At 35.9% G+C, this 27,244-nt stretch overlaps 2 protein-coding genes across 2 annotated transcripts in view; one reads left to right on the top strand and one right to left on the bottom strand.

The window, feature by feature from the left end:
- The window catches only part of hs6st3b (heparan sulfate 6-O-sulfotransferase 3b), a 43,851-nt gene extending 23,740 nt beyond the window's left edge, over positions 1-20,111 (top strand). The window contains exon 2 of the mRNA XM_043248815.1: positions 19,057-20,111. Coding sequence (XP_043104750.1) covers positions 19,057-19,771 — 715 coding nt within the window. The 3' untranslated portion in view covers positions 19,772-20,111. The remainder of the gene's footprint in view (positions 1-19,056) is intronic.
- Positions 20,112-23,813: 3,702 nt separating this feature from the next.
- LOC122351611 (2-oxoglutarate receptor 1) lies at positions 23,814-27,011 on the bottom strand. Its single transcript, XM_043248816.1, has 2 exons — positions 26,888-27,011; positions 23,814-25,983 (listed from the first exon to the last, which is right to left on the bottom strand). Exon 2 carries the CDS (start codon positions 25,933-25,935, stop codon positions 24,943-24,945), a length of 993 nt encoding a protein of 330 aa, XP_043104751.1. The 5' UTR covers positions 25,936-25,983; positions 26,888-27,011; the 3' UTR covers positions 23,814-24,942.
- Between the last annotated feature and the right edge of the window lie 233 nt (positions 27,012-27,244).

Below are 27,244 nucleotides of genomic sequence, written 5' to 3' on the forward strand. Positions count from 1 at the left end.
GAAATCAGGCGTGTCAATATCTTGAAGAACAGAAAATATTTCATGACATCCTCGTAAAATCCACAGCTGAGGAAGGAAGGGGTTTCCTTAAAATACAATTCTAATGCAATGCTAATTAGGAATGTGGAAATGTTTTGGGAAGTGTTATTTGCTAGTTGGAAAACCCTATTCCTTTTACGCATGCACACTTTAGGTCTTTCTTTTTGCAGGCTGGAGAGAGTTCATGGCCGCAATAGGAAATCAAATATGAGTTCCAGATTTTGCCGGGGAAGGGGGGAGAATCGTAGAGAGGTAATCCAGTTTTTGCGACAGAGAATGAAAACGATCGTTCAGCTTCAGTCCCGGTAATCCCCTGAAATAACAAGCTTATGTACCAAAGCTTCCATAATTTTATCTGGAATCTTTCATACAGTGGCATTAGAATGACATCAAAGCTGGACCAGCAATTCATGGCCAGCAATCAATAGACAGATGAGCCGTGTTAATTCTTAATACGTGGCAGAGTGCAGCACGGGCTGAAGCTGGTGTCTATGGCTCAGGTAGGGCTTTCCTGAGATAACTGGTTATGTCTGATGCTCATATCACTTTGCTTTGAGCTATGTGTATAAAATACATAACTTCCAAAAACTTGGGTTAGAATATTTATTTTTATCTTTAAAGAAATTAATGGTAACACTTGTGGTACAAATGTGTTTTTTTAATGTTTAACTATGAAGAACTTAGCCATTTAGTAATAATAAAAGAACTGCATTAACACATTAGTTAAATGTGTCATAATGTATTAATTCCCTAATGATATACTATATTAACTAATAGTGGAAATTCATATGTTGATTAATTAAAGCAGTACAAAGGCATGGCTTTGGTCCAGTGTGGTAATTAACATATGAAGTTAACATAATCTGTTATTAGGGAATTAATAAATTATGTCAAATTGAACTATTAACAATTAATTGATTATTGTTATACACAAACCCATGATTATCTGTGCATTAATTAAGCATTATTTCATTTGTGCGTCTGCATTGCAAAGTGTTACCAAATTTAGCAATGAATGAAATGTGATCAAAAGTGACTTTTATAGTGTTATGAAAGATTTTTATTTCAAACAAATACTTTGAACTGTATATTTATCAATGTTATAATATTTCTCATTATTATTGTTTTACTGTATTTTTTGAACAAATATATGCAGCTTATGGGTGAGCATAAGAGAATTTTTTAATAAAATACTGTTAATTTGTTTACAGTTAAACTCTGTGCAGTTTATTTTACTTGGCATTTTAGTTGTGTTTCTGCATTAGGGATTTAATGACTGGCTCCCTGAATGAAGTCTTGACGATGTACTGAAATTGTGTCAGCGACAATAAACTCATTTGGGGTTACAAGAATTGTAATTAGGTCTGCTGAAGCTCTGCAGTAATCCCTCTATTAATAAAGTTTTTAATTATACTTAACAGCTGAATTGGGTATATACATTGTTCCTGCTAGGATGTTTTGTTTACTGAATTGTAAGATTCGTCTCCAGAGCCTTCATTTAACAAATCATTTCCTAAATAAAGGTGCACCAAGTAATGTTTTTCTTATTAAAAAAGTTTTATACATAAATAAAAAAGCACTTTTGAGAAATCTTAGAATAATGTTTGCTTAGTTTAATTCTATGCGTGGTCCCCAGTTATCATCTCAGAAATAAAAAATGGTTATTGTACATTTTTAAGATGTTTTAATGAGTCCTTAAAAATCCTGAAGGTAATATCTAGCATGGTAAAAATTCACACTGGGAATGGTCAGTGCATTGCATCTTATAATATATATATATATATATATATATATATATATATATATATATATATATATATATATATATATATATATATATATATCTATTCATAAATATTTTAGCAACCAACAATTCACAAAACAGTTGGGATGATATTTATTATGCAGTTTATTGCATGTATGATGTATGAAGTGATTATGATCCTGTGGAAAAGTGGAAACAATTATTAATAAGAAAACTTTTGAGTTCTTTTCACAAAAAATTAATTTGTGCGGATTTGTGCAGGGCTGACAAACAACATTTTGCTTTCCTATAGGAACGATTACAATAGCTTAGTCAAGACAAGAAAACAATACAAAAGCAAAACAAGCAAACAGCACTCAGAGTGCCACAGCATAGGAGAAAACCAGAGGAGAGGGCAGTTAAAGAAGCGCTCTGCAGCATGGATGCTCTGAGGTAATTAGGCTCGGAGGAGTCAGATCCAGTCTGGCTCAAGGACACAGCCGAGCAGCACAGACATCATTTCCTCCTGCATGCTGCCACTAAAAGTTCTGCTCACTGAGGAGAGGACAGTGAGAAAGACACGTGTTCATTTTAGGGGCTTTGTGATGGAATGTGCCTGGCTTTGCAACAGAGTCAGAAAGGGAGGCTGGGGGCAAATAAAAAGCACTGAAAATGACAAAAGTTGTAATTGCAGAAATGACTAGCCCATGTGGAGAACACTTAAAAAAAAAAAAGTAGGATATCATTCTGGAATCTTTCTGCTCAATGTTTTTTAAATAACAGAATATTAATGCTCAATCTTTTTTTAAAATAAACTTTTACAATTCCTCATGTCTAAACTTTGTCACGTTTTGTATGTTTATGTGAGATTTAAGATTTATTTGATTAAAAACATATCTGATTATTAATATCAGTGATTAATAACAGTTGTATTATGCTGCTGTGTGAACTTGGCCTAAGAGGTTAAGGAAAGATACTAGTTTGTATTGCAAAAGCTTTCATTATTTGAAAAGTAAAAAAAAAAATCCGCTTTTGTATTGTGCAATAAAATTGTGCATTGCGTAATAAAATTAAATAGATGGTAGTAGGGATGCACCGATATAAATGTTTTATGGCTTTTAATTGCCATTTATAAAACTGGAATTCATTTGTAAGCACAAGAGAGAATGAAAATATGAGTAAATGCTCATTTGCTCTATTACAAGCCCTCTGTAGCATAAAAAATTAGAGGCAAACATGGAATTTAATGACTATCCAAATATTACATACATGTAGCATGAGCAGCATGAACTTTAGATTTGTTAAAAAATTTTATGGACACCGAGGTGGTAATGCCATCATGGCTCACAGCACTTTTGATGAATGATGTAATTTTGCAGTTATTGAGTTATTTTATTTATAAAATCATTAAAGCAGTGGGGACTGCGCGTTTTTGTGTAAGTGTGTATATTTCCGTGTGAGTGCGTGTCGGTATGGGTGTGCATTTGTATAGGAATCAGAGTAAAAGAAACAGAGTATGTGCTTTCCACACATAATGAAACATAACTTTGTGTAAATAATTAGCAATTTTTTAAATAACGTCTTATTACCTTGACTTGCAGTATACCACTACGCAGTGGCTGTAAGTTCTGACAACAGATCAGCGTGGAAGTGCGCAGTCATTTAAAAAGTTGTTTCCTCATTTGAATTCAGCCATAAAGAAGCAGATCTTCATTCAGAGAGCATACAGCAAGGGCCAACCCGGGCGCATCGGAGTGCACCAAAGGGAATGTCAGCGAACACCTTGAAACCGCCTTCATTTGTCACAATCAGATTCTTGGCCCCTCTCGTGCTTTTGGTATTCTTGTGCAGTCAGGGCGACAAGCTCGCAGGGACAAATCGCTTATCCCTGATTCCCAACAGCTCCCCGCAACATCAATAACAGCAGTGTTTAACATAGCCTGTGCTCTCATTATCAATGACTCGCATTGTGGTCCGCGGTCTAGACTCTTTATCTGTGAGAGAACGTTTCAGCTGGCTGAGGTGTTTTGTAATTCGCTCATGCAGGGATGGAGGCTTTGTTGTCAAAAACTTTGATCTTTTAGCATATCCAAAACATTTGTTCAGTGGTTTGTAGTTAAAAGGCTAAGAAATGTTCATAACAATTTCAAAATCCATTTGTCCTCTTGTCAGAAAATCCATTTGTCCTCTTGTCAGAAGTATCCTCTCATAATGAAACATTTACTGAATTTTTTTACATAGCTGAATTGATTTTTATGTATGGTTATCGCGTACAGCGTTCATTTTTAATATTGTGCAGCCCTATTGTGTACTGAAACATCGGTCTTCTCAGGTCGTCTGCAACCACTTGTAAACATCTCTTTTTATAGCCCTGAAGTTATGTTCTGCTAATTAGTGTCCGTTGAGAGAAGCTCTGATGATGTTAATGTTTTGTGTCAGGTGCGTTTGTTTTTGTAATATAATTACCTTCGTTTTGCTGGTCACATCCCTCTGACCTCAAGCATTTAGCAATGCAAGTAACTGCCTGTTTAATTCTAAGGGTCAGAGAGTATGATAGTCTAAATTATGTATAGAGAAAGTTGGAATAAATCACCTTTGCTTGAGGGTTCCTTCTGGGAAGGGCTCATAATTCAAATTTTTTGGACTATGTAAGTGAGTTTTTTGGAGAATATGAGTTGCTTATCGTCTTAGAGATTTGCTGAAAGTATGCGTTTCAGAGAAGGGACACTTATGAATTATAAATATGTGGTTATCGTATCAGATGTAAAGAGTAATCAATAGTATCACCACTAGCACTAAAGGCTGTATGCAAAAAATAAAGTGTATTAAAATGAAACTAGATTCAGGAATCGATCTGTTTGCTCATGAATACAGCCACATGTATTTCAGTTAGAATGATGTAACAGTAAATATTTGTATGTAACAGTGAGTGGATTTATATGTGGACATTAATCTGCTGACTTACTGAGAATGTGAAATGTCGAAGAATTTGAAGTAAATGAAAGTGACAGAATAAAGTGTAAACAGGTAAACTTATCCTTAATACAACAAAATATCTTATATGTTGAAAACAGCAGGCACTCGAATCAGCAAGTCCCAATAAACTTTTAGTAGTGAGAGGGAGAGGATAATTTGGGATGAGTGATAAATGAATCATTGACCAAATGTTTCTGTGGTTACTTTTGTGGTGTTTAAGGTGGTGCTCATTCTGAAAGCCTTAGAGAGAGCTATCTTAGCCCTGTGATTTTTCTCATGCACAAATGCCATATAAATCTTGTGCAAGTGCCAATTGTAGCATCCAGAAATCTGCATGGCAATATATGAACACTGAATAGAGTTCATTAGATGTTACCATGCAACGCTAGGAAAAAAACATTGCAGTGTTTATAATGTGAAAAATGTAAAAGAAACAGAAATTGGTTGTGGATTGCTAGAGAGCATTAGGAAAAAAGCTATAGCATGCTTGCTTGCTTGCTACTAACATGCTTGTAAATGTAAAAAAAAATGTAAAATAATAGATGGACGGGTTTTTTGTCATCTGAAACTCTAGCAAAATGTTGGTGATTACGACAATGTTCTAGAATAACAGATTCAGTCCCCAACACAATGGCTGAAACTAAAGAAATTGCTTATTTCAGAATGGCCATGTTAGAGTCCTCAGTCTTAATGAAACTCAGTGGAGTAATACGGGCCAAACCATTTAACACAACACAAAATGCAGAAAGTAAAATAAATTATTTTAAGGAGAAATTGGCCAAAACCCATATAATTGCTGCACATATTTGATTAATATCTATATATGTATGTGTGTATATATATGTATGTGTGTGTATATATATATATAGTGCATAATTAACAGAATAGGATAATCATGGCTGGTAATAAGGCATGCAAACGTAAAAGAAGAGTAAACTGGACACAAGAACAGCTGTTATTTCTTGCCATAATACGTTAACATAAACAAAGGAAAAATTGAAGTTTGGATAACCTCCAAATTCTAAAGGCAAACCTAAAGGCAAACCTTTTTAAAAGCTCATTATCATCAAATATTTCTAAAATGTTTAAATCCTGAGGCAGATAGCTGGCAACCATTTTAGGCTAGTTGTGAGTTGGTCTTATTGACTCTTCATTACTCCTGATGAATGAAAATGAAAATTCTGTCAGTAATTAATCACTCTCACGTCATTCCAATCCCGGTAAGACCCTTTTTCATCTTTGTAACACAAATTAAGATATCTTTGATGAACCCACTGGAATTCACTTGGATTATGTCCTTTGTAAATTTCTGATCCTTGATTGTGTTCCATGCTGTCTATCAGAAAGCTCTCAGAATTAAAAAAAAACATTAGACTAATTAGTGACAGAATTTGTATTTTTTGGGGTAAACTTTCATCGACATTCCCCTACGCGTACATTTACTTTTTCTTTTTCTATTTAAAGATATCCCCAGATAGAGGTTTTGTCAGATTTCTTCAACTTCCGAGGAATCCCAAATTGTAGCTAAGCAAAGCCGCGCACACACAAACACACCCCTCCCAATCTGTGGGGTGGAGATTAGCCCCTTCCAAGCGCTCTGCTGTTCCACAGATTTGCCAGGAAACAGAGACACGAGGCTGAGCCGCAGATCTCAGATTAAACCTCTTTTATCCTTCTATTCTCTCTGTGTGTACCAGTCTGGACTGCTGGTTTGATAACACAAAATAGGCTGTAAGCAAAGATATTGATTCTCGCGCTGACGGAGTGCTTCTAATACAGTGCATGCAAATACTCGGCTTTGTGGTGATGGTGAATGAAGCTAAACTCAATCAGAGGAAGTGCCTGCTGCTCTGTGAAATGTACCACATTCATTTTCCTGCCTCGACCTCAGTGGACATAAATGACCAGTGAGGTAATTACATTCACATTCCCGCACAACAAATTATGGCTTTGAGGCATCATTAAAAGACCCAGCGAAATTAAAATCGGAGTTCCGTGGCTGTTAGTCCGTGTCTGTTAGCTTTAAGGCCATCATATGCATGTGTACTCTCTAATTAGTTTGTGTAAAATTGTAAATTATTATTTTTTTTAAGATAAACACATTTAAAATGGCCTCTTTTTTCCAGTGAAATGCGTAAATGTTATCTTTAATTTAATGCAGTAAACAGGAGTTATAATAGAAGAAGAAGTAAACAGGAGTTATAAATGTAAAATAATGCAACTATTGCGAATGATATTTAATACGTGATCATATTGTGTCAAATGTCTAAAATGGCACTTTTAATGTTTCTCGTCTCGTCACATTAAACCACGAAATACTGATTTGGTCAATTCATAATGGCAAAAATGTACATGGTTATCACTGTTGTTTAATATTTCTATCATAAAACGGTTGTCAGATATAATATATTTAGCTACTTATTACCTTCCGCCGTTTCATTAATAAAACTAACGCATCACACTGTAATTCATGTTCAGATTCTGTGAACGGTAAAACCTCCTTATCTCAATCATTTTGACGTTGATGAGCGCCGTTAGACCTCTGAGGCAGACCAGCCTAAAACTGTAACACTTTAAACTTGCTGTCATCCTAATAGCACAGACAGCAGAGCGTAATGGAGTGTAGCAGAGCAGCATCAAGAATATCAATTATTTGGCGGACGATCATGAAATAATAATGCATCATGAAGTCTGACATTTTGGATAAATTTGTTTAACTTAAAATGTACAAGATATTGTCAGAAAGTCAGGGTTTACATCCATGGCCGATAGTAGTAGTATTCGCTAGCCTATATTGTAAAAACCGATTAATTTCCAGTTCCTGTGAAAACTTTGAGCCGGTTTGAACTTCTAAAAACAGATTGGTGGCGTGCAGGTGTTGAGAGCCTGCAGAACCAACAGTATGTCATCACCATGTACTGAGTGCTTTTCTGTGTTTCACACAAAAGCAGAATTGTCATTTTCTCTCAAAGGGAGCACAGTACTGTATGTATATGGCATGTATCCGTTCTCCTCAGATTTGAAATGTAAACAAATTCTGTTATCATTGACTCATGCATCCCATCAAGAATGTGTTTCAGTGCTTTTGTCCATGCAAAGAAAAACAAAACCTGACTTTTGACAAGAAATGTTTGGGATGACATGAGAGTAAGCACAAGATTGTCATTTTGGGTGAACTATACCATTATAAATTGTTTAATGCTGAACGACTCAAGGAACTTTCAGCTCTAACAACATAAGACAAAAGATACAAAAAAGCTTAAACCAGACCACTCTGAATCTCTAACTGGGCTTCCAGCCTGGTCAGCTGAACCAGAACAGACAAGCTAAGAATAGCAAGCTTAGATTGATTTTGGTGTTTTTTCAGCCAGTAAAGAGCAGCCGATTCAACTTTCTGTGCTCTGAACAGTGATGCGGTTGTCGTGGTGCACCTGGGTCGAAGGGTAGGATTTTCTTGCTGCATTGTAACTGCCAGCTAGTGCCATTTTCAGTATGCACACCATGTCAACTACCCCTAATGCCAGCTTCCTGACAAGTAAATGAAGGGCCGCTCGTTCCTCTTGTTTCTTCCCAGGTGACATGCCGTCCCCATTCCGTCACTATCAAAGAGACAGAAGGAGATTCAGAGAGTCTGGAAAACGGTCCATTATGGTCTGCCAGAGGGAGTACAGGCACCATTAGGGAATGATATCCGTTACAAATAATGCATGTTTCCAGGCTCTCGCTCCATTCTGTCAAGGGCAACAACGGGAGAAGATTGCAGAGCAGCAGAAGCGAGCGCATTACTGTTTTAGTGTAAGACTACAGGAAAGAAAGCTATGAGCCTATGCTGGGTTTTTGTATCCACAATCTGCATGTGTCAGCTTAGATTTACACAGCTTGTGTCAAGATATAAGAACATATAGAGATCTATAGATGGGGCATTCTACATAAAAATACCCTCGATGAAATATTTTGCGAGTTTAAATGTTTGTTTGTTTATATAAGCAGTGAAACTAAAAATTGAATAGATCCAACATGTGACCTTGGACCACAAAACATAAAGATCTGGGATTGCTACACCATCTGAAAGCTGAATGAATCTGAGGGTGCAAAAAATTTTAGTATTACAAAAATCGCCTTTAAAGTTGTCCAAATAAAGTCCTTTGCAAAGCATATTACTTATCAGAAATTAATTTCTGATATATTTATGGTAGTAAATTTACAAAATATCTTCACGGAACACAATCTTTACTTAATATCTTATAAAAATAAAGGCTGGTTTTGTGGTCTGGTTTTGTGGTCTCATATTGTAGATAGGCACAGATTCTGTGTTTTCCCATGGTTTAAGTCATTTGCCAGATGGCTAATTTGATTCGGTATGCAATTTTGAACTGCTATAAAGAGGATAAGTGTGAGTGGGAAATAAAATACCTTCAGTGAGTTTGGAGTTTAATAGAAAAATGTTAGGTTATTAAATATAATTCAGTTTTAAGACATTTATGAGAATTTAATGGAATGGCTAAATTGCTTTGGAAATGGTGTAATAAATAATTTCCTGATAAAATAACATTTCCAGTAAACACCAAAAATATGTATGCTTAATTTTCACAGACTGTGATTCATTTCTTTCAGGATACTTTGATGAATTAAAAGTTCAAAAGAACACCATTTATTTTAACAGAAACTTTTATAACATATTTACTGTCACTTTTGATCATTCTTTGCTAAATAAAAGTATTATTTTCTTTAAAAAAAAAAGTGACAGAAGCTCTTAGGGCTAACCATATACTATAGTGATATGCTAATTCAAATGCACTAAAGAAGAACAGTTTTGTCAGGATTTCTGATAAGCATTCATCTGAAACTCGTAAATGGAGCTTTTATGCAACAGTATTATATATATATATATATATATATATATATATATATATATATATATATATATATATATATATATATATATATATATATATATATTATAAGGTTCTCTTTGTATCTGCGTTACAAAAAGAGCACTAATGATATTGAGACTGAGCATCGTGAATGTCATTTCTGCTGTTAGGGCAGCATGTCTATTATAATGTCACTGCAGAATGAGAAATCTTAAGTGCAATGACTTATTTAATATGCATTACTCCGTCTTTCCCTTGTATCCATCATCCTTAAAAGTCCAAAATCATTTTCAGGCCTAGATTTTGCACGATTGCGGTGCAAGTTATAATAAAAATGTCTTTTGTAATCTTTCCTAAAAAATATCTATTAACATACATCTTACTCTGTCTCTTTAATGATGTTCTTTTTGGCCGATGTCATCAGTCCCCTTTATCCCCTTCATCTGTTACATAACTTTTCCTGACGCAGTTTTTGTTGTTATTATGTATCTCGTTTCACTTGGAAATATGTCACGTTATGAAATTCAAATGGGATGCAATTGCGATGTCATGTCGACTATAGCTTGTCTGCTCTCATTTGCCTCATGCTGTGTTTTCTTCAGCATTTGAACTTCAGTATTGAGTATTGTTGGTAATGCAGTTTCTGGCCTGAGGGGTGGAGTGCTAGGAAACTGTATGGGGATTACAGCTGCCGTTTGGCCTGAGGATCTGCTGGAGGCAAGCTCAGATTTACAGAATATAACCCTTTTGACTGCTTAACACAACATTTAGAACAACAATGAAAACCTGACAGCCCTAAACCATTTGACCAAGATAAAACACAAAGATTTGTTACAGACAAACTGGACTGGATGTTGAAGTTGTGAAATCTTTTTTGGGGAGTGGGAAATTCTTCTGTAATGTCTGTAGCTTTGTTTGTGTGAAGATGCCAGAGCTTTAATTAGATGGGGTTTTTTTGTATTATTATTATTATTATTATTATTATTATTATTTTTTTTTTTTTTTTTTTTTACTGAAACCGTTTGAAGAGATTTAATTTCTCTATTCGGTTTTTGGCTTATTTTATCTGTAGTGTAATTGGAAATTACCAGGAAACAACTTTTTTTGATAAGAAAAGTAGATATTTTGGCATTGGCATTGTCATTGTATTCTTCCATGCTATGAAAATCAATGTCTAACAGCAACTGTGGTGACAGAATTTTTATTTTTGGGTGAACTGCATCTTTAAAATACAGGTATAGATTTTTATGCAGTGTGTAACATAGCTCTAAGTGAATGAAAACATCCTGCAAAGTTTTAAATCTGAAAGTGCACTGTGCATAAAGCTACTGTTTCTCAAAAGAAAGAGTTGACTCTGAATCGTTGAAATGAGTCGTTCAAAAATGAGTCCCGTGCCTTTTCATGTTGATGTCAAAGTGAAATATTTGCATGCTGATCTTTTCTTGTTGGTTTTAAAATGAAAATGCAAATTCATTCTTTGCCGCTAGGTGTCGCTTTTGGAGCGTTAAAAGCTCACAAAAAATGAAATTGACTAAATGAAAATAAATGCATATTCTAGAAAATAAAAGGGTTTTTGACTTTACGTGCATGTTAGTCTACTGTTGGGGACTTTCATAACAGGTACGCTTTAAGGGACAGATATAATATCCTGAATTTTTTTGCAGGTTGAGTTTCCATACTGACCTGCAGAATTAATACTTTGTTCAATCTCTTATGTCTGCAAGTAAAGCACAATGCGGCATACAAATCCTGAATACTACAGAAAATGTTATAGCATATTATTAAAGTTTATGACTTTTCCAGGTTCTTTTGAAATAGATCTGGACATTCTCATAACAACAGAACATCTTTTTAAACTACTTTTTTCATTGCAAATCACTTTTAGTTTAATTTCTGTTATTAGTCTCTCTTCCTCTCCTCAGACAGCACTGAAAGATCATCCTTATCCGCAGGTTTATCTTCTAGCATGACTCCGGTCCAATGTAATTTCACACAGAATATCCCTGTACTGAGACAAAATGTCATATCTGATACCAATAATTAAGATGAAAGAACAGGAGACGGGGACAGTGACGAAATATGTGATAGACGGCTACCGAGCGGAGGCAAAGAGATGGAAGGGCGGGAGGGGGGTTCAGTTTTGTGTGAAATACATCCAAATCAGAGGCGTGATTAATCTAGCAACCTTTAGAGGAAAGGTCTGAGGTCCCGCGGGAGAAGTGATGGCTGTGAGACACAGGAAGAAAACTGAATGAGGAAAGGGCAGAAGTCAATAGAGGTGCTGAGTGCATTCTCAGCCTCAATCATAATGCTGTCACTGTGAACTGTACATACATCAGCTTCCCTGGGTGACTCGAGACACACCGAGAATCTTTACCTGAAGGCGTAATTGCAACGGATTTGTCAGATGCCTTTTTCAGATTGGACTGGACATTTTGTATATGTACGTGATTAATATTGTGAATATTTGTGAATGTTTCATTTCAACTTGAAATTTAAAAGAGTTGACAAAATGCATTTCAGATACAATAAAATTAGCATCACCAGGGTTAAGTGTTTGATTAACAGGGAGGTAGCTCTCTGACTATTTAGTAAATGTAAAGTTTAAGTTAAAATGCATAAACTACAGCAATTCCTACTAAAATGTATTTCCCCCTATTATGTTTTATGTTTAATCTAATGTATTTATTATTATTATTATTTTGCTGTATTAGGGCAATTTTAAAATGTATAGGTTTCCAAAGGTAATAAACAGTTATCCATCTGTTTTACACCAATGCTTGATTGTAATATGTAACTCTGAATATACAGTTTGGGATCAGATTTTGAAACATTTGTTATACTCACCAAGGCTGCATAGTAATTTTACTGTAATTTTAATATACTTTAAAAAAGTTAAAAACAACAGTAATTCTGCAAGGATTAAATGGATTAAATGGTTGTTTGGTTAAAGTCTCACTGTAGTATATAGGCCCTATGGTTGTTTATGCGTGAGCTTTGTGTTCTGGTATTCATACGTGTGCGTGAACTTTTCTGCATCTGATATAGCAAGGGAAAATATGAAAAAAGTGCACATCTGACTTTGCAAGATGATTGTACTGCAGTTGAATCAAACTGCTGTATCACTTAGAAAAAGAAGCTTCAAGCTACATAGTGCCTCCTAAAAGGAGTATTAAAACAAATAGTTTCTTTTCCTCTTTCTTAGCTGATTAGGCCACTTAACCAGTCACAACACTTCAAGCGACACACAAAAGATACTGGGCTTTCTCAAGAGCTTTTCTTATCAGTCAGCATTTGCCTGGTTAAAAGAGAAAGCTAAAGCTTCTGTTAGTAGCAGGCATATAGTTTGTCTACATATATTTGGCTCAATGTCAGAATGTAACTGGATAGACAATAGCAGGGCGTGATTGTGCCATTGTGGCTAATTACAGCCTATCACAACCCAAAGGTCTGAAACCGAAACAGCTAGAGAACAGAGAGCTTTGTCTGGACTGTTTCAGATAGCGTATAATGTTATTAGAAAGTACCTTTTTGTTCCCATTTGGTGCTGAGTTGAACAGCAGAATTAGAGTTTTCTCAGAAGATGCTCTTTAATAACTCACAAGTAAACTACAATGTATGAACGATCTTAGATGCTACGAAATGCTCCATTTGCTATTCCATTTGAAGGAATAGTTCACCATAAAATGGCTCATTTTCAGGACATCCAATATGAAGCTTTGAAAAAAGATTTTTTTTTCCCTTCAGTATAACAGATTTAGAGTAATGTAGCGTTACATCACTTGCTTACCAATGCGTCCTCTGCAGTGCTGTCAGAATCCAACAGCTGATAAAAACATCGCAAGCGATCTAGTGCGTCAATTAATGTCTTGTAAAGTGAAAAACTGTGTGTTAGAAGCAAATCCTTCAAGGTGGGGCTTTTTTACTGATGCATTAATTTTAATGCATTATCTGATGCATTATTTTTTTGTGTTCAAAATTTACTAAATATATATATATACTAACTGAATCCATTTTCCAAACCGTGTTTTTGGCTTGATCTGAATCACTACTGTACAACTGTAACAAGTGATTATATTTGGACAATTTTGACTGGTTTGGGTATGTACTGCTGCGGAGTAGCCCCATACCTGCGTGGTTCGCCATACACATACACAGAGAGAAGCAGCTCTAGTTATATAAACGTAGCTCTAGTCTAGCTATAGTGTTCTTCCACAAGACGCACTGTTCTGTTTATTAACCGCTACAGCGCCAAAAAATACGGACTTCAGCTTAAACCACCTGAATTACTGATCGAAAGTCAATTTCTGGGTAAACTATTCCTTTAATTTCAGTACTGTGTAAAAGACAATATATTAAAAATGTGATTTTTCCACATTACACGAGAGTTCACTTGAGTTCGAACATAATGTGTCAAGTATTAGCAGATCCTCAGAGGAGTCCAAGTATCACTCATTAATGCGCTGTGACATTTCATTTCTTTGGTCTCACCTGTTTTCACGCTTCCTCTAGTTACTGCTCTCTGTGAAATCTGCCGTGCTGAGCTGTGTTTGGCGTATCGCCTCTAGCCGTTGACAGCTGAGTGTTATTGAGACACATTGTTCCACTCCACGATCGCTCTCCCTGGGTTTGAAGAGCTTCACTGGGCTTCCGATTTCAGACGTTTGGTAAACCTCAAGTAATCTCTAAACACATTTGCCTCGGTCTACTTTAGATGAACGGCTGGGCTATTTTTGCTTGTTTGCAGCAAACTTTCCTTAAAGCAATAGTTCAGTCAAAACTGAACAGCCTCTTCAGACAGGTTTTCTTTGAATACTTGGAAGGGGACTAATGATAACTGAAAGTAACCTTCTTGAGATGTTTGTATGTGTTTTTGTATAGGTACACAATAAAATATATGGTGATAAATAAATATATATACTAAGAGAGTATACCAGAGTATACCATATATATATATAACAAAATAACAAAAATGCAAACATGTTATTTGAGCACTAAATCAGCATAGAATTTCTGAAGGATCACTTGACACTGAAGCTATAAATAATGGCTGCTGATTTTTTTCTTACAATAGGTATATATGTGTGACACCCCTGGACTGTTTTGTGTGTTTTCATTTACCATGTGCTCTGTGACCTAGTTTCTGTCTTCCTTAGATTGTATGATTATCTTCAGGTGTGCGTTTAATTATCTCCGTTATCTCCCCTTTATAAGTAGCTTTCTGTTCAGTGTTTGGTCATTTGTTATTGTCTATACATGCGGATTATTAAATACTATAAACTTGTTACTATTCATCCTCATGCTTTCATTCTCGACTTAATTGATAGATACATTCTTTTTTGGTAAAAGTAATACGTAATAGTAAAAAATGATAATTTGATAATAAATGCAGCCTTGTTGAACATTAGGAGATTAATAGAGATTTTATACAATATTTCTATAAGCAAGTTATTTGACAATTTTTTTTTGTCAAATTGTAAGCAGCGACTATAATATCACATTTCTTTCTGCACGCTAAATATATCTCTTTGTGTTTTATAAAGCTAGTCCATCAAAATTGGAGCTCTTAGAATGAAAAGTCCGAACCCCTGAATTCATTTTTTCCTATTGCTATAAACCAAGAGAGAGGCAGTATATTCAGTTATTCAGTAACATTTTGTGGGCAGAAATGGGTGCTTCGTGGAACTGTTCTGGGCTATGACTCAAATACATATCATTGAGCAGAAAGAAACGAGCACAGCTCACCACAATTGCACCTGGGTTGTTCTTGGCTGAGGTAAAGGGCCGAGCTGGAGCCGTTTGAGGCTAATATACTGTGACACTGATGGTGCTCACCATGACCTTTTTGCAGTCAGCTTGTTCTGACACCACTTCCTGCATGTGTTTGTGTCCCTGGGACAGGCTAATGAGAGAGTGTCTGCACTCCACCCACTCTGAAAGACGAGCCGGATACAGCTGCTGCTGGCAGGGTTCTAATCACACCCTACAGCCTGACACCCCTCTATATATATGTGTGTGTGTGTGTGTGTTAAACCCTGACACGTCTCCCCTCCCACACAACATCATCAGCGTGTAACGCAAACTACTGATTTTCCACTGACACACTTACAAATATGAGCCTCTCTTTTCTATTTATACTTCCTCACCTCAGTCCTCATAGTTTCATTTATTTCCAGTTTATATACTGGATTATATATATATATATATATATATATATATATATATATATATATATATATATAATCCATATAAGATGTGCAACAAGTGCTGTGAATTTGGGATATCCTGTTTGTCTGAACAAAGGAAAATTGGACAGATGGGGACTTAAAAAAATTCACCTTAAAAATCCAGTCGTGTTTTCATCAATTGTGCACTTTGTCTCGTAGTGGACATTTGATCTATGCAAGTTAATCTTTGATGGCAGTTTCAACACTTTAACTGTTCAAAAGATCTAAATCAGTGTTGTTATTGTATCACTAATGTCAAAATATAAATAAAATATAAATATGACAAAAGAACAATTACATTTTTGAAAAGAAAACTGATAATATAGCTTAGTTGCTCATTCAAATGATAGCAATTAATAAATACTATAATATTTAAAATTAATAACTTTAAACTATAAATCTATTACTGCAATACAAATCCTGCAAATCTTGGACTGAATGTTAAATCTGCATCGTTCAATGAATAAATAAAAACCAAAATGTTATTATAGAGAGACTGCAAAAAGAGTACACCTTACAAACCACATCTTTACTTTTATAATAAGGATTTATATTATAGAAATTTCTGAATGAAACTATACAGTACATACATCATTTGCCAATGAAGGTCATGTCATATATCCCTAAAGAGAAAAAGATAAGACATCTTTTTATCATACCAAAGTCTGCAGCTCTACCTTTAGTAAAAGCATAACAGCCATCTTGGATCATGTGTGCCTTCCTTAGTAACCAATCACATTACTGAAGCACCTCATCCATTGATATAGATTCAAAAAAGGCCTCTGGTCTTCTTTCCCATGTAGCGTTCAATAAGTAACCGTGAGTCCATCATTTAACATTGAAGCTTATCAGACTACTGTTATGGCAAATGTTAATGACTTGTAATGTAATCTTTTGTTAGATCATTAAACATCAGTTTAATAAATTGATTTCAATCCATACAGAGCCAGAAATTTACACAGCGTAGCTCTAAATCAATCCCCAATCACCAGTAAACAGAAAGTATCTCGTCAGAGGTACAATACAGCCAAAGCCCTTGAAAGCTTTAGGAGTCAGAGAAGCGTTCTCTATCCCGGGCGCCTGTCCTCTCAGGGGGAACATCACAAACGCCTCATTCACTATTCTTTCCAGCACAGGGGCGGTCGCCACCTGCTTCAGTCCCATTCTCCATCAGACCATGACTGTGTCTGGTTCCTCTCTCTTCATTAACGCATCGGCCTGCTGCTAATAACACTGTGGTGGCATCTGTTCCCTCACGTGTTTTTTTTAAATGTACGCGCGCCTGATAACAGTTGTGATTAATGTACAAGGGCTGACAATCTAATTGACTGTGAATGCAGATGCATCTTTGACTTTTCTTTACAGCACCAGATGCAGATGTAGCTTCTTTTAATAGATACTGAAACGGATAGACAAACTGAACAAATATAAATTGAGTGTTGTTACAGTGAGTCATTTCAAATGAAGAAATTGTTTGTTTTTATTACCTTTTAATCAGAATCCATATGGACTTTTGGATTACATTAACCAATAGGCAAACAACATAGACATTTAGGCATAATTTTATTACGTTTTCATTTTTACCAGCTTCACTGTAACACATTTGCTAAAAAGAATGGTTCTTTCACCTGGAAATACACACAGGTTGTACTTCAATATTGTGGGCAGAAATTAAAAAGATATTTCCATGACTGTTTTGTGGCCACATTCTATTAATGTGTTCACTTGTTTTAGTTCAGTTTTATCAGTTTATTTCCTCGTTTTCTGTAAACGTGTTATATTAATTAGTTCTCTTATTTTATAGTTACATTATGGCTGTAATATACATACCACTGAAATAAAGAAACAATTTGGAATAACATAGCTAATATTTACTTAAAGCTAGGTAACACATTTTTAGCTCAAACAAATGAATTTTTCCCCTCACATCTCAAGTTTGGTTCTCTGTAAATATGGATTGAAAACAGGAAATTCGGTTGTAGCTAATAGAACGATCTTTTAGAAAACAAATGGTACTATGTTCACTTTTTAAGCACTAAAGAAGTTTTTGTTCTTGAATTTTAAACCTCCTCAATGCCGCACTGCCGAGGACGGATGAATTGAAACATGTATCAGCTTTTCACCCTTCTGTGTCTGTCCTCCAGCTTACAAGGATTGAGAAGATGGTCTTTCTTTGTAAGAGATGCAGTGATGTGTGTAAAAAGAATATGTTCTGTTTTGCTCTCTGCGCTGAAAGAGCTGGTGGATTACATTGCACGCCGGAAATGTGGAAGCTAGATTGATAAGTTCATCGCTGTTTTTGTTTAGGTTTTTATGAGGAAAAAAAACCCCATAAAGCTCTGCGGAATATAGTTGTTCAGTCATTATGCTAATTTACTCATCAGAAAGGCTAATTCTCCATGGGTTTCCCATTTGTTTTTAGTGTAGTGTTTTTTTGATATTCAAATTCAGTTAACAGCAAAATAAGGTCTGTGGTTTTGTTTTTGTTATTTGTATGAGTAAAGAAATGGAATAGATAGAATAAAAAAATAGAGAAAGTAGTGTTATTTATACATATATATGGAAAGGGATGAGTTTTTAGCCAATTCTTGAAGATGGCTAAGGACTCGGATTGAGTTGGGCAGGTCATTCAGCAGAAGCTAACAGTTAATATCTGTGAAAGTGATTTTGTGACGTTCGCTTGCAGAACCCAAGCGTCTAAAAGGCACTGAAATTAAGTAAAGAGGTGCAGAGCTAGTGGTAGTTTTGTAGGCATCAATGAACAACAATGCCTTAATTTTTATGCGAACAGCTATTGGTAGCCAGTACACATTAACAAACAGAGGAGTGATGTGCATTTTTTTTTAGCTCATTAAAGATTAATCTGGCAGCAGCATTTTGGATTAATTGTAAAGGTTTGATAAATCTGGTTTGGAAAGAAAGGGCCTGATCTTCTAAGCAGGGCTGCGTCTGGTCAGTACCTGGATAAGAGTCCTTCTGTGAAAACTAAGTTGATGATATTTCATCATAAATATCTTCATTTGTGTTCTGAAGATTAACATCCTTCCCCACAGGTTTGGAACAACATGAATAATCAGTAACAGAATTTTCCTTTTTTTTGTGAGATATCCCTTTAAAGAGAGTTTCCTGTGTACAAACTAAACTGCTAAAGAGAAAGTAAAAAGATTTTTTAAGCAACTTTGTCATTTTATTTCAGGAACTTCTACTACATCACCATGCTGCGAGACCCTGTGTCACGTTACCTGAGCGAATGGAAGCACGTGCAGCGCGGTGCCACCTGGAAGACTTCGCTTCACATGTGTGACGGCCGGTCGCCCACACAGGACGAACTGCCCACCTGCTATAACGGAGACGACTGGTCGGGGGTCACCCTGCATGAGTTCATGGACTGCCCTTCAAACCTGGCCAACAACCGGCAGGTGCGTATGCTGGCCGATCTCAGCCTGGTGGGCTGCTACAACCTCTCCACCATGAACGAGAGCGAGCGCAACCCTATTCTCCTGGCCAGCGCCAAGAGCAACCTGAAGAACATGGCTTTCTACGGCCTGACCGAGTTTCAGCGCAAGACGCAATACCTGTTCGAGCGCACTTTCCGCCTGCAGTTCATTTCCGCCTTCACGCAGATCAACAGCACGCGTGCCGCCAACGTTGAGCTGCGTGACGACATGCGCAGACGCATTGAGCTGCTCAATTTCCTGGATATGCAGTTGTACGAGTTCGCCAAGGAACTTTTCCTGCAGAGATACCAGTTCATCCGTCAGCGTGAGCGGCAGGAGGAGAGGTTGAAGAGGCGAGAAGAGAGACGCTGGCTCAGGGAGCGCAGAGTCAACCAGAACAAACAGCCCGGTGTGGAAAACCAACCTCAGGTCACCACAACCGAGGACTATGCCAGCCAAGTGGTCCATTGGTGATACCTCTTGGAAACGTGCACTAGAACACAGAGAACATAATGGATCACTTGAGGAAGAGTAGGGCACAGTTTGGGCTCTGTCTAGCACTCTAACGAGGGTTTTTTTTAGTCATGAAGCCTGTTGCACTGCAAAAAAAGCATTGCCTTGAGCAGTATTTTTGAAAGATTTCCAGAGGGGAAAAATAATATCAGTTACATAAGAAGTAAAGTAAAATAAATAAGTAAAAAAAATCACACTTAGATTTATTTTCAACATTAAAATTACTTTTACTGCTTAAATCAACACATACATGCACAAATTAACATACGTGAACTCTTATTTGAAGATACAATAACTTAATTTTGGGTTGGTACATTTTAAAATGTTTTTAAAGGCTGTCATCAGTAAACCAGCTCCTTCTTCAGAACTACAGTAAAAGCAGCAATTTTGTGAAATAACATAATAACAATAATTTTCTATTTAGATATATTCCTGTAAAAGCCGAATATCAACCGCCATTACTTTTGTCTTGATCCTTCAGAAATCATGTGCAAATCTGGTGCTCAAGAAACATTCCTGGTACTGTCAATGTTGAAAACAACTGTGCAGCTTAATATCATTGTGTTTTTTTAATTCTTTCATTTATATAAAATTCAAAAGAGCAGTATTAATTCGAAACAGACTAGAAATAGAATTTTGTAACATTATAAACATCTTGTCTCTTTTGATTCATTTACTGGGTCCTTGCTGAATAAGTATTAATAAGTATTAATTTCATTTAACATTAACATTTGAAAATTCAACGAGAAGTGTTGATCATTTGCTTTGCACAATATGTATTAGATGAAATAGAGCTGTCATTGTGCACGGTGCAACTACAGATCCATTTTCAGTAATTAACATTTTTACATTAATTGCATTCAGCACTCACATTTAGTTTGATATTTTTACTGTAAAACACGGCAAAAATACTGCTTAAGAAAATCATTTTTGCAGTGTGTGTGCACATTTTTTTTTCTGCAGATTCCTTGCAGAATGCAGGATCTGTGCTCATTCGCCAAGCAACCTCCACCGTCTTTGTGAAGGATCAACAAACCCCACACCACAGAGTTATAGAAAGCTATAGCCCTGAAAAAGTGAAGGGAGCACACTTAAGATGTGTTCTTGCTTTCAAAATCACTAGGCAGTGGATGAAGTAAAATGTTGACAAGTTTTTAATGCTCAGGCCTTTTGCCAGTAAAGATTCTCAGTAGACTCTCTCTCTCTCTCTCTCTCTCTCTCTCTCTCTCTCTCTCTCTCTCTTTTTTTTTTTTTAAGGAGCAAGCTTGCAGCATGGAGACAGTTTGTACTGAGAATCTCTAGTCTCTAGTAGTTTCTCAATGATATGTCGTACAATTCAGGGTTAGCAGATTCCCTCACAACAAGAGCCTCATCTGTGACACAGTAGCAGAGACTTGTTGCTACCGTAAACACTACATGGTATTTAAAATGCTTTTTCTTCATTGTTTTGTCAAGTATTATTTATTGGTGTATGAGTTGCACAAGAAGAACGTTAAAAAAATAAATTAAATGCAATGCAAGTAAAAGTATAAACTAAACAGACAGAGTTGAGAGATTATGTATATAATGAATGCAAAAAAAGAAAAAAGTTAAAAATAGCACAGTTGGAATGTGAAAACACTTCATGTATGTACGTCCCTTAAAGGTGAAAAATTCACATCACACAAAAAAAACCAAAAAGATTGCACACAGTTGTTCAAAGTTCAATTTCTTGTCTCATTAGTTCACATCTGACCTAAAATAGAGCAGCATAAAGACTTTAGGATTATTTGAAAACAGGATTAATCAAATACAAAATGCATTATGCAGCAAGAGAAGTATGTTTTTTTCAGGAAGATTGAATGAATGGCTGAGTATTTTGTTTCTTCTCCAGTGCTGTTTCACACATTTCTGTAGTCCGTCCACCCTAAAACTTTCTGAAGCCAGAACGTCCAAGTCACAGGGAATGAAGCGCTTGTGGTCTTTACGTCCTTAAACCATCGGCGCTTTAAAAGCAGATCTTTTTCTGGTCTGTGCTTTGTGGCACCTTTTAAAAACTAGATCCACAGATGCTGTGTGCAAATGAATAAAAGATACGAACCCTGCTGATGCAAATCACATCTGGAAAAAACGTTTTCTATCTCCAAAAGCAAATAAACGATCTTTATTGCTCATTGTGGTTATGGAGAACATGGGAATGCTAGCTTTAAAGATCAAAGTTTTGGAATGCAGTACCAGAAATGTATGATTGCAGACCAAAAAAAGACTAGAAGTTTACTGTTTTTGAAGTTTTGTTTTCTTTTTACATGTTGTTTTATATGTTTTAACTTGAATCTGTGCTGCTAAATGTTTTTTTCTAATTTGAGCCTTTGTGTGAGGCCAGAAGACCTGAGGTTATGTACCAATGCAAGTTTGTGTGTATTTGTATGTGTGTGTGTGTTCTGAAATGAATATAAGTGTTGCAATGTGATTTAATTGCTTTATTCACTTAAGTGCAATATGATATTAAACATAACCCCTTATGGGAAATACAGATGTTAATAAGTCTGTACATTTCGCTGTTTTGGCTTGTTCGATAAATATTGCTTTTATTTTAGCCCCAATATTGTTAATATTGTTCATACAATTACATAAAGTAAAATAACAAATACCACAAGGACAATTTGACGATAAAAGCGATGCTCAAATACCTAAAATTCGTAATTATGTTGATCACAGGCCGAAACATTAAGCATTTGTTCATGCTGCATGTTTCACGTTTCGATTAAGTGTCAGTTCTGCTCAGAGGTCAGAGGTCATTTGTTTGCAGGTGCCATTTGGTGTGATATTTTGTATCTAACATAATTGTATTTTTTAAAGAAAGCGTGGGTTAAGTGTCCAAATGGGGAAAAATCTCTGTTACTGTGATTCAACCACTAGAGGGCAGACAAACTCCACCAATGTTTTACTGTTTCTCATTCTTTACACAGGGTTAAGAATATTGTGTATGAACAACTTGAAAATTGCATTGATTTTTTTACATTCCATTTAAGTATTTACCTTTTTTTAAAATGTTATACATCCAAGCAATTTTTGCATGTTTAAAAAAATAATGTCCACTTACACAAGATAATGTCGTCTTTATTTATTTATTTATTAATTCTATGCCATGGCGGTCCCCTCTACTGACCAGCCCTAATGCTCGCTTTACCTCAGTACTATTGGTTGTAGAATATCTTATATATATTTTTATCTTGTGGGTAACCAATACATGTGATTTTTGGATATGTTTAAAATACAACTGAAAAACCATAACTGAAAACCATTATTTAGCACACCTTTATAAGAAACAGCTTGAAATGAAAGAGAAAGGTCACCAAAAGATCAACCTGCACTGCAAAATTCTTCCACAATAACACATTTCTGGTAATTTAGCAGAATAAAAGACGTCATGTTATTAGACAATGACCGATCCATCCACCGGTTACCATTTCATGGCCTGCAGTGATATATCCTGATTGTGTCCAGTTGTCAGAAATATAATTTTCAGAACACTTGAAATAGCTTTTTCACTGAAAGGTTGTTATGTTTTTGTTACTCATGTCTTAGAGAGAGAGAGAAAAGTAAAGACACCTGCATTAGTGTCAGGTTTTGGTGTAGATATTTAGTTGTTTTGGTTGCTTTGTGGACAGGAACAGGAAATGAAAATAATTTTATTGTTTGTTATGCCAACAACAATCTCAATAATCAACATGCAGTATTAGATGAACTTTGCCTTTTTTCTGTGAAGTTTGCTTTTCCCAGCACCATGCACAGGAGAGCACAATAAAGCTGTTCAGTCACAGCATTCATTTGCTAATTAGGCTATTTGCCATTTGCTTAAGCTATTTGCTTAAAGCTATTTGCTTTAAGAATATATATGTGACATTTTAATGGTAAAAGTCAGTGTTAAAGTCCACATTTCACTAACAAGTTGCCATATACAAACTACACCAAGGTTTGTGTTTGACTGTTATCTTGTTAGCAACTTAGATTCAAAGCAGATTTCTTTTTTAAGGTATTTTTTATTCTTGTCATGAATGAAAAACAGCATACTATTCATCCAAAACGAATCTCTTAAAGAATGCACTGGTATGGGAGACGTGCCAGTGATCTCTTTTCATCTCAGTGACTTTGGATGAGAGTAGGTTATAGGTGAGAGTCCATTTGTGTAAATACAAATTAATAATTGAATCAACTAAACTGATATGATGAACTGAACAAACAACACTGGTCAGCAGATGCTTGTGCCCAAAGGATACGCTTTGTTCATTTCCACACCGATCTTTGTCTGTGCTCTGACAGTGTTTACTGTACTTGGTGTGGAATAGTAGAGGATTATAAAATGAGATGATTTACAATGGATTATAGCCTATCAATAGCAATAGCCTTCTTGGATTGAAATATCTTGAGAATAAGAAGTCCAATGGATGAGTGGAGAAACATTTTAAATGAACACAAAAGCATCTGACCCAAATGTTTCAAATAAAACATACATTTTTGTAACTGAATTTTTTCTTATATATAATTTACAATATCAATATTTTAAGATTTTTATAATGTTCATAGTACAAAAGAAAGCAGCCGTCATACAGAATACATTATTTAAAGTGCTATTGCCCATTGTACAAAATCTGTAAAATGATATACATATATATATATATACAACTGTTGAAAGTTTAGGGTCAGGAAAATTACTTTTTTAAAAAAATACAAAAAATTGCGCATCCGAGCAAGGGTGCACTAAATTGATTAAAAGTGAATGTAAAGACATTAATAAAGTTAACATTACAACATTTAGTTTTAATCTAAATGTTTTTCTTTTGAACTAGAAAAAAATAATAATATTGTTTTCACACAAATATTAAGCAGTGTTGTGTTCAACACTGGTAATACGAATAAATGTTTACAAATAAGCATACAAAAATTATTATTAAAAGTGAATGTGACTGGAATTCAGCGTTACTATGGTGGGAATAAGTTACATTTTAAAATATATAAAAATGTAAAAAATTTTCAAATAAAAAAAAAAGTGCAAAATGTTGTTTTACTGTATAAAATAAATGCAGCCTTTGTGAGCCTAATAGCTTTCATTCAAAAAACCCCAAGTGTCTTTATAGCGTCTACACACGGTATCAGATCCTTACAAGGTCTTTCTTTGACATGTTGTTTGGAGACTGGATCACAAATACAGTGCTGCTCGTGCTCTTCTTCCTCTGCACAAAGCTCCAGAAAGCCTGCTGAAACTTGTCTCCTGCCAGTGTATACAGTGCTAGGTTGAAGAAGGTGTTGAGGCCAGCCAGAGGTCGTGACAATATGTACACTGTGTGGATGCCTCTCCTCTGTATGCATGACACGCCAGGCCTGCGCAGGCTGTCCACCCTCAGCAGACGCATGATATGGTACGGCAAGAAGCACAGCACAAACACCAGCAGGATCAGAACGGACAGCGTGCGAACTCGGGAGCGACTCGGCCTGTTTCTGGATATGCTGCTGCCCAGAGAGCCTGCGATGTGAGTGTAGCTCCAGCACACCACCAGCAGCGGCAACACGTATCCAAACCCCGTGAGTACCCAACCGTACCACCACACCACCTGGGGATCATTACTGGCGAAGTCAAGGCATTTAGTCATGTTGTCCTTCTGCTGTAAAGTAATCATCCCCAGCATCGGGCCGATCTCCACCAAGGAAATGGCCCAGACTGCCAGACAAGCCAAGATGGCCCATCTTTTCCTCCGGATCTCAGCAGCCTTCAGAGGGTGCACCACTGCCACGTAACGGAAGATGCTGAGGCAGGTTAGGAAGAGGACGCTGCCGTAGAGGTTGTAGTAGAAGCAGAAGCGGATGAAACGGCACATTAACTCCCCCAGAGTCCAGTTTTTGGTCACGTAAAACTGGACCAGCACAGGTAAACTCAACGCATACAGCAGATCAGCTACTGCCAGGTTCACCATTATAATGCTGCTGCTCTTCCAAGGCCTGAGTTTTAGTAGGTAAACAATGATCACCAGGAAGTTTCCCACGAGCCCGACTACAGAAATGACGCTGTACATCACTGGCAGATAATAAGACTTAATGTACTCATCGATAGGAAGACAGTCAGTTGAGTTTATTTCCGGAGACCCCATTGCTTTTTCTTGCTTCTTGAGAACAAATACAGAGATGTGGCGAACGCACTGAAAATGCAAATTTATATTGTTAATTTAATGAGCAATGTGGCCTTATATCAAAGTATATGCGTATATATAAATTAAAATATAAACTTACAGAAACACACTGTGAAGTTATCACGGTCCATTGATGGTATAAGATAGTGATATAGTTTGATATGTCATGTTTTGGATAATTATAGCACAAAAAAAAAAGATTTCTGTTTGACATTTGTTCAGATTCATTCACTGATTTCCCTACCTTTCCATTTTACTTGAATGAGAATTAATTTTTTTTTTTAAAGATTAAAGTGATTAAAAGTGCATATGCATTTTTCACATGCTTCTTTGTTAATATCCACAAAGGGTACCAATAATTTAGGTAGGTTTAATTCAAGCCCCATTTTGTCCTGAAGTAGCTCTAGTCTTCCTCAGACTATTAAAATCTGGACTAGACTAAGTCAGAGACTATTTAAAACCATGACGGAGATAGCAGACTTTTTAAAATCTGATTTAAATGGACATTTTAGTCTAGGACTTAATCTTTGTCTGAAAAAACTGCTCCTAAAAGTATGACAAGTTAATGAAAGCCAGGTAATAACCATAAGTGGCCTTTTGTGTAATACGAATTTCATAAAGGCAAGAAAAAGTAACACATCTCAGTAAAAAATATGACACTAATGAAAAGTTAGACTCTTTCTTTTACAGTATTCATTCCAAAATAGAGATTCATTCATGATCAGAAATGAGTGCTGAACAGAAAGACAAACTTGTATTTGGTAGAATAATTATATATATTTTTAAAGATACCACAGTAAACGCCATCATATGACATATCAATCAATGACATATGATGGCTCTTTTTTTGTCTCAGTCATTAGCGTTCACATTTCAACAGGTTTCAACATATAATACATTAATTTGAACTCACCAAGTGCGGCTGATCCCTCACTTTCCCCACATGATAGTTTTCAAGCGTGTATGGATGCAGTCACAAGAGAGTCATGGTCACATTCAGCGTCGTGTGGCTGACTTCTCAAGTGTCATCTATTTTTGTATTGTCTGCCTTCACTCCTGAGAAACAAGGTTTGTGAGGTGAGTCAGCTTCTTCATCACAGAAGTGAGCTTTATGCCTTGAGTTAATATTTACCATTTCCTGTAATTTCCCGACGCACTAATTTCCTCAAACACTTCATGAGAATCCTGATCTTTATATCCCACCCAGTACACTGTGATTGAACGTTTGACATTAAAGATGCACTACTCTAAACTGTCTCATGCAGACCCT

The sequence above is a fragment of the Puntigrus tetrazona genome, chromosome 9 (assembly GCF_018831695.1).
Source record: "Puntigrus tetrazona isolate hp1 chromosome 9, ASM1883169v1, whole genome shotgun sequence".
In the NCBI taxonomy this organism is placed as follows: Eukaryota; Metazoa; Chordata; class Actinopteri; order Cypriniformes; family Cyprinidae; genus Puntigrus; species Puntigrus tetrazona.

What these genes read in the sequence shown, in the direction of transcription:
- LOC122351611 (XM_043248816.1), bottom strand. Translation starts at nt 25,935, where the DNA reads ATGGGGTCTCCGGAAATAAACTCAACTGACTGTCTTCCTATCGATGAG.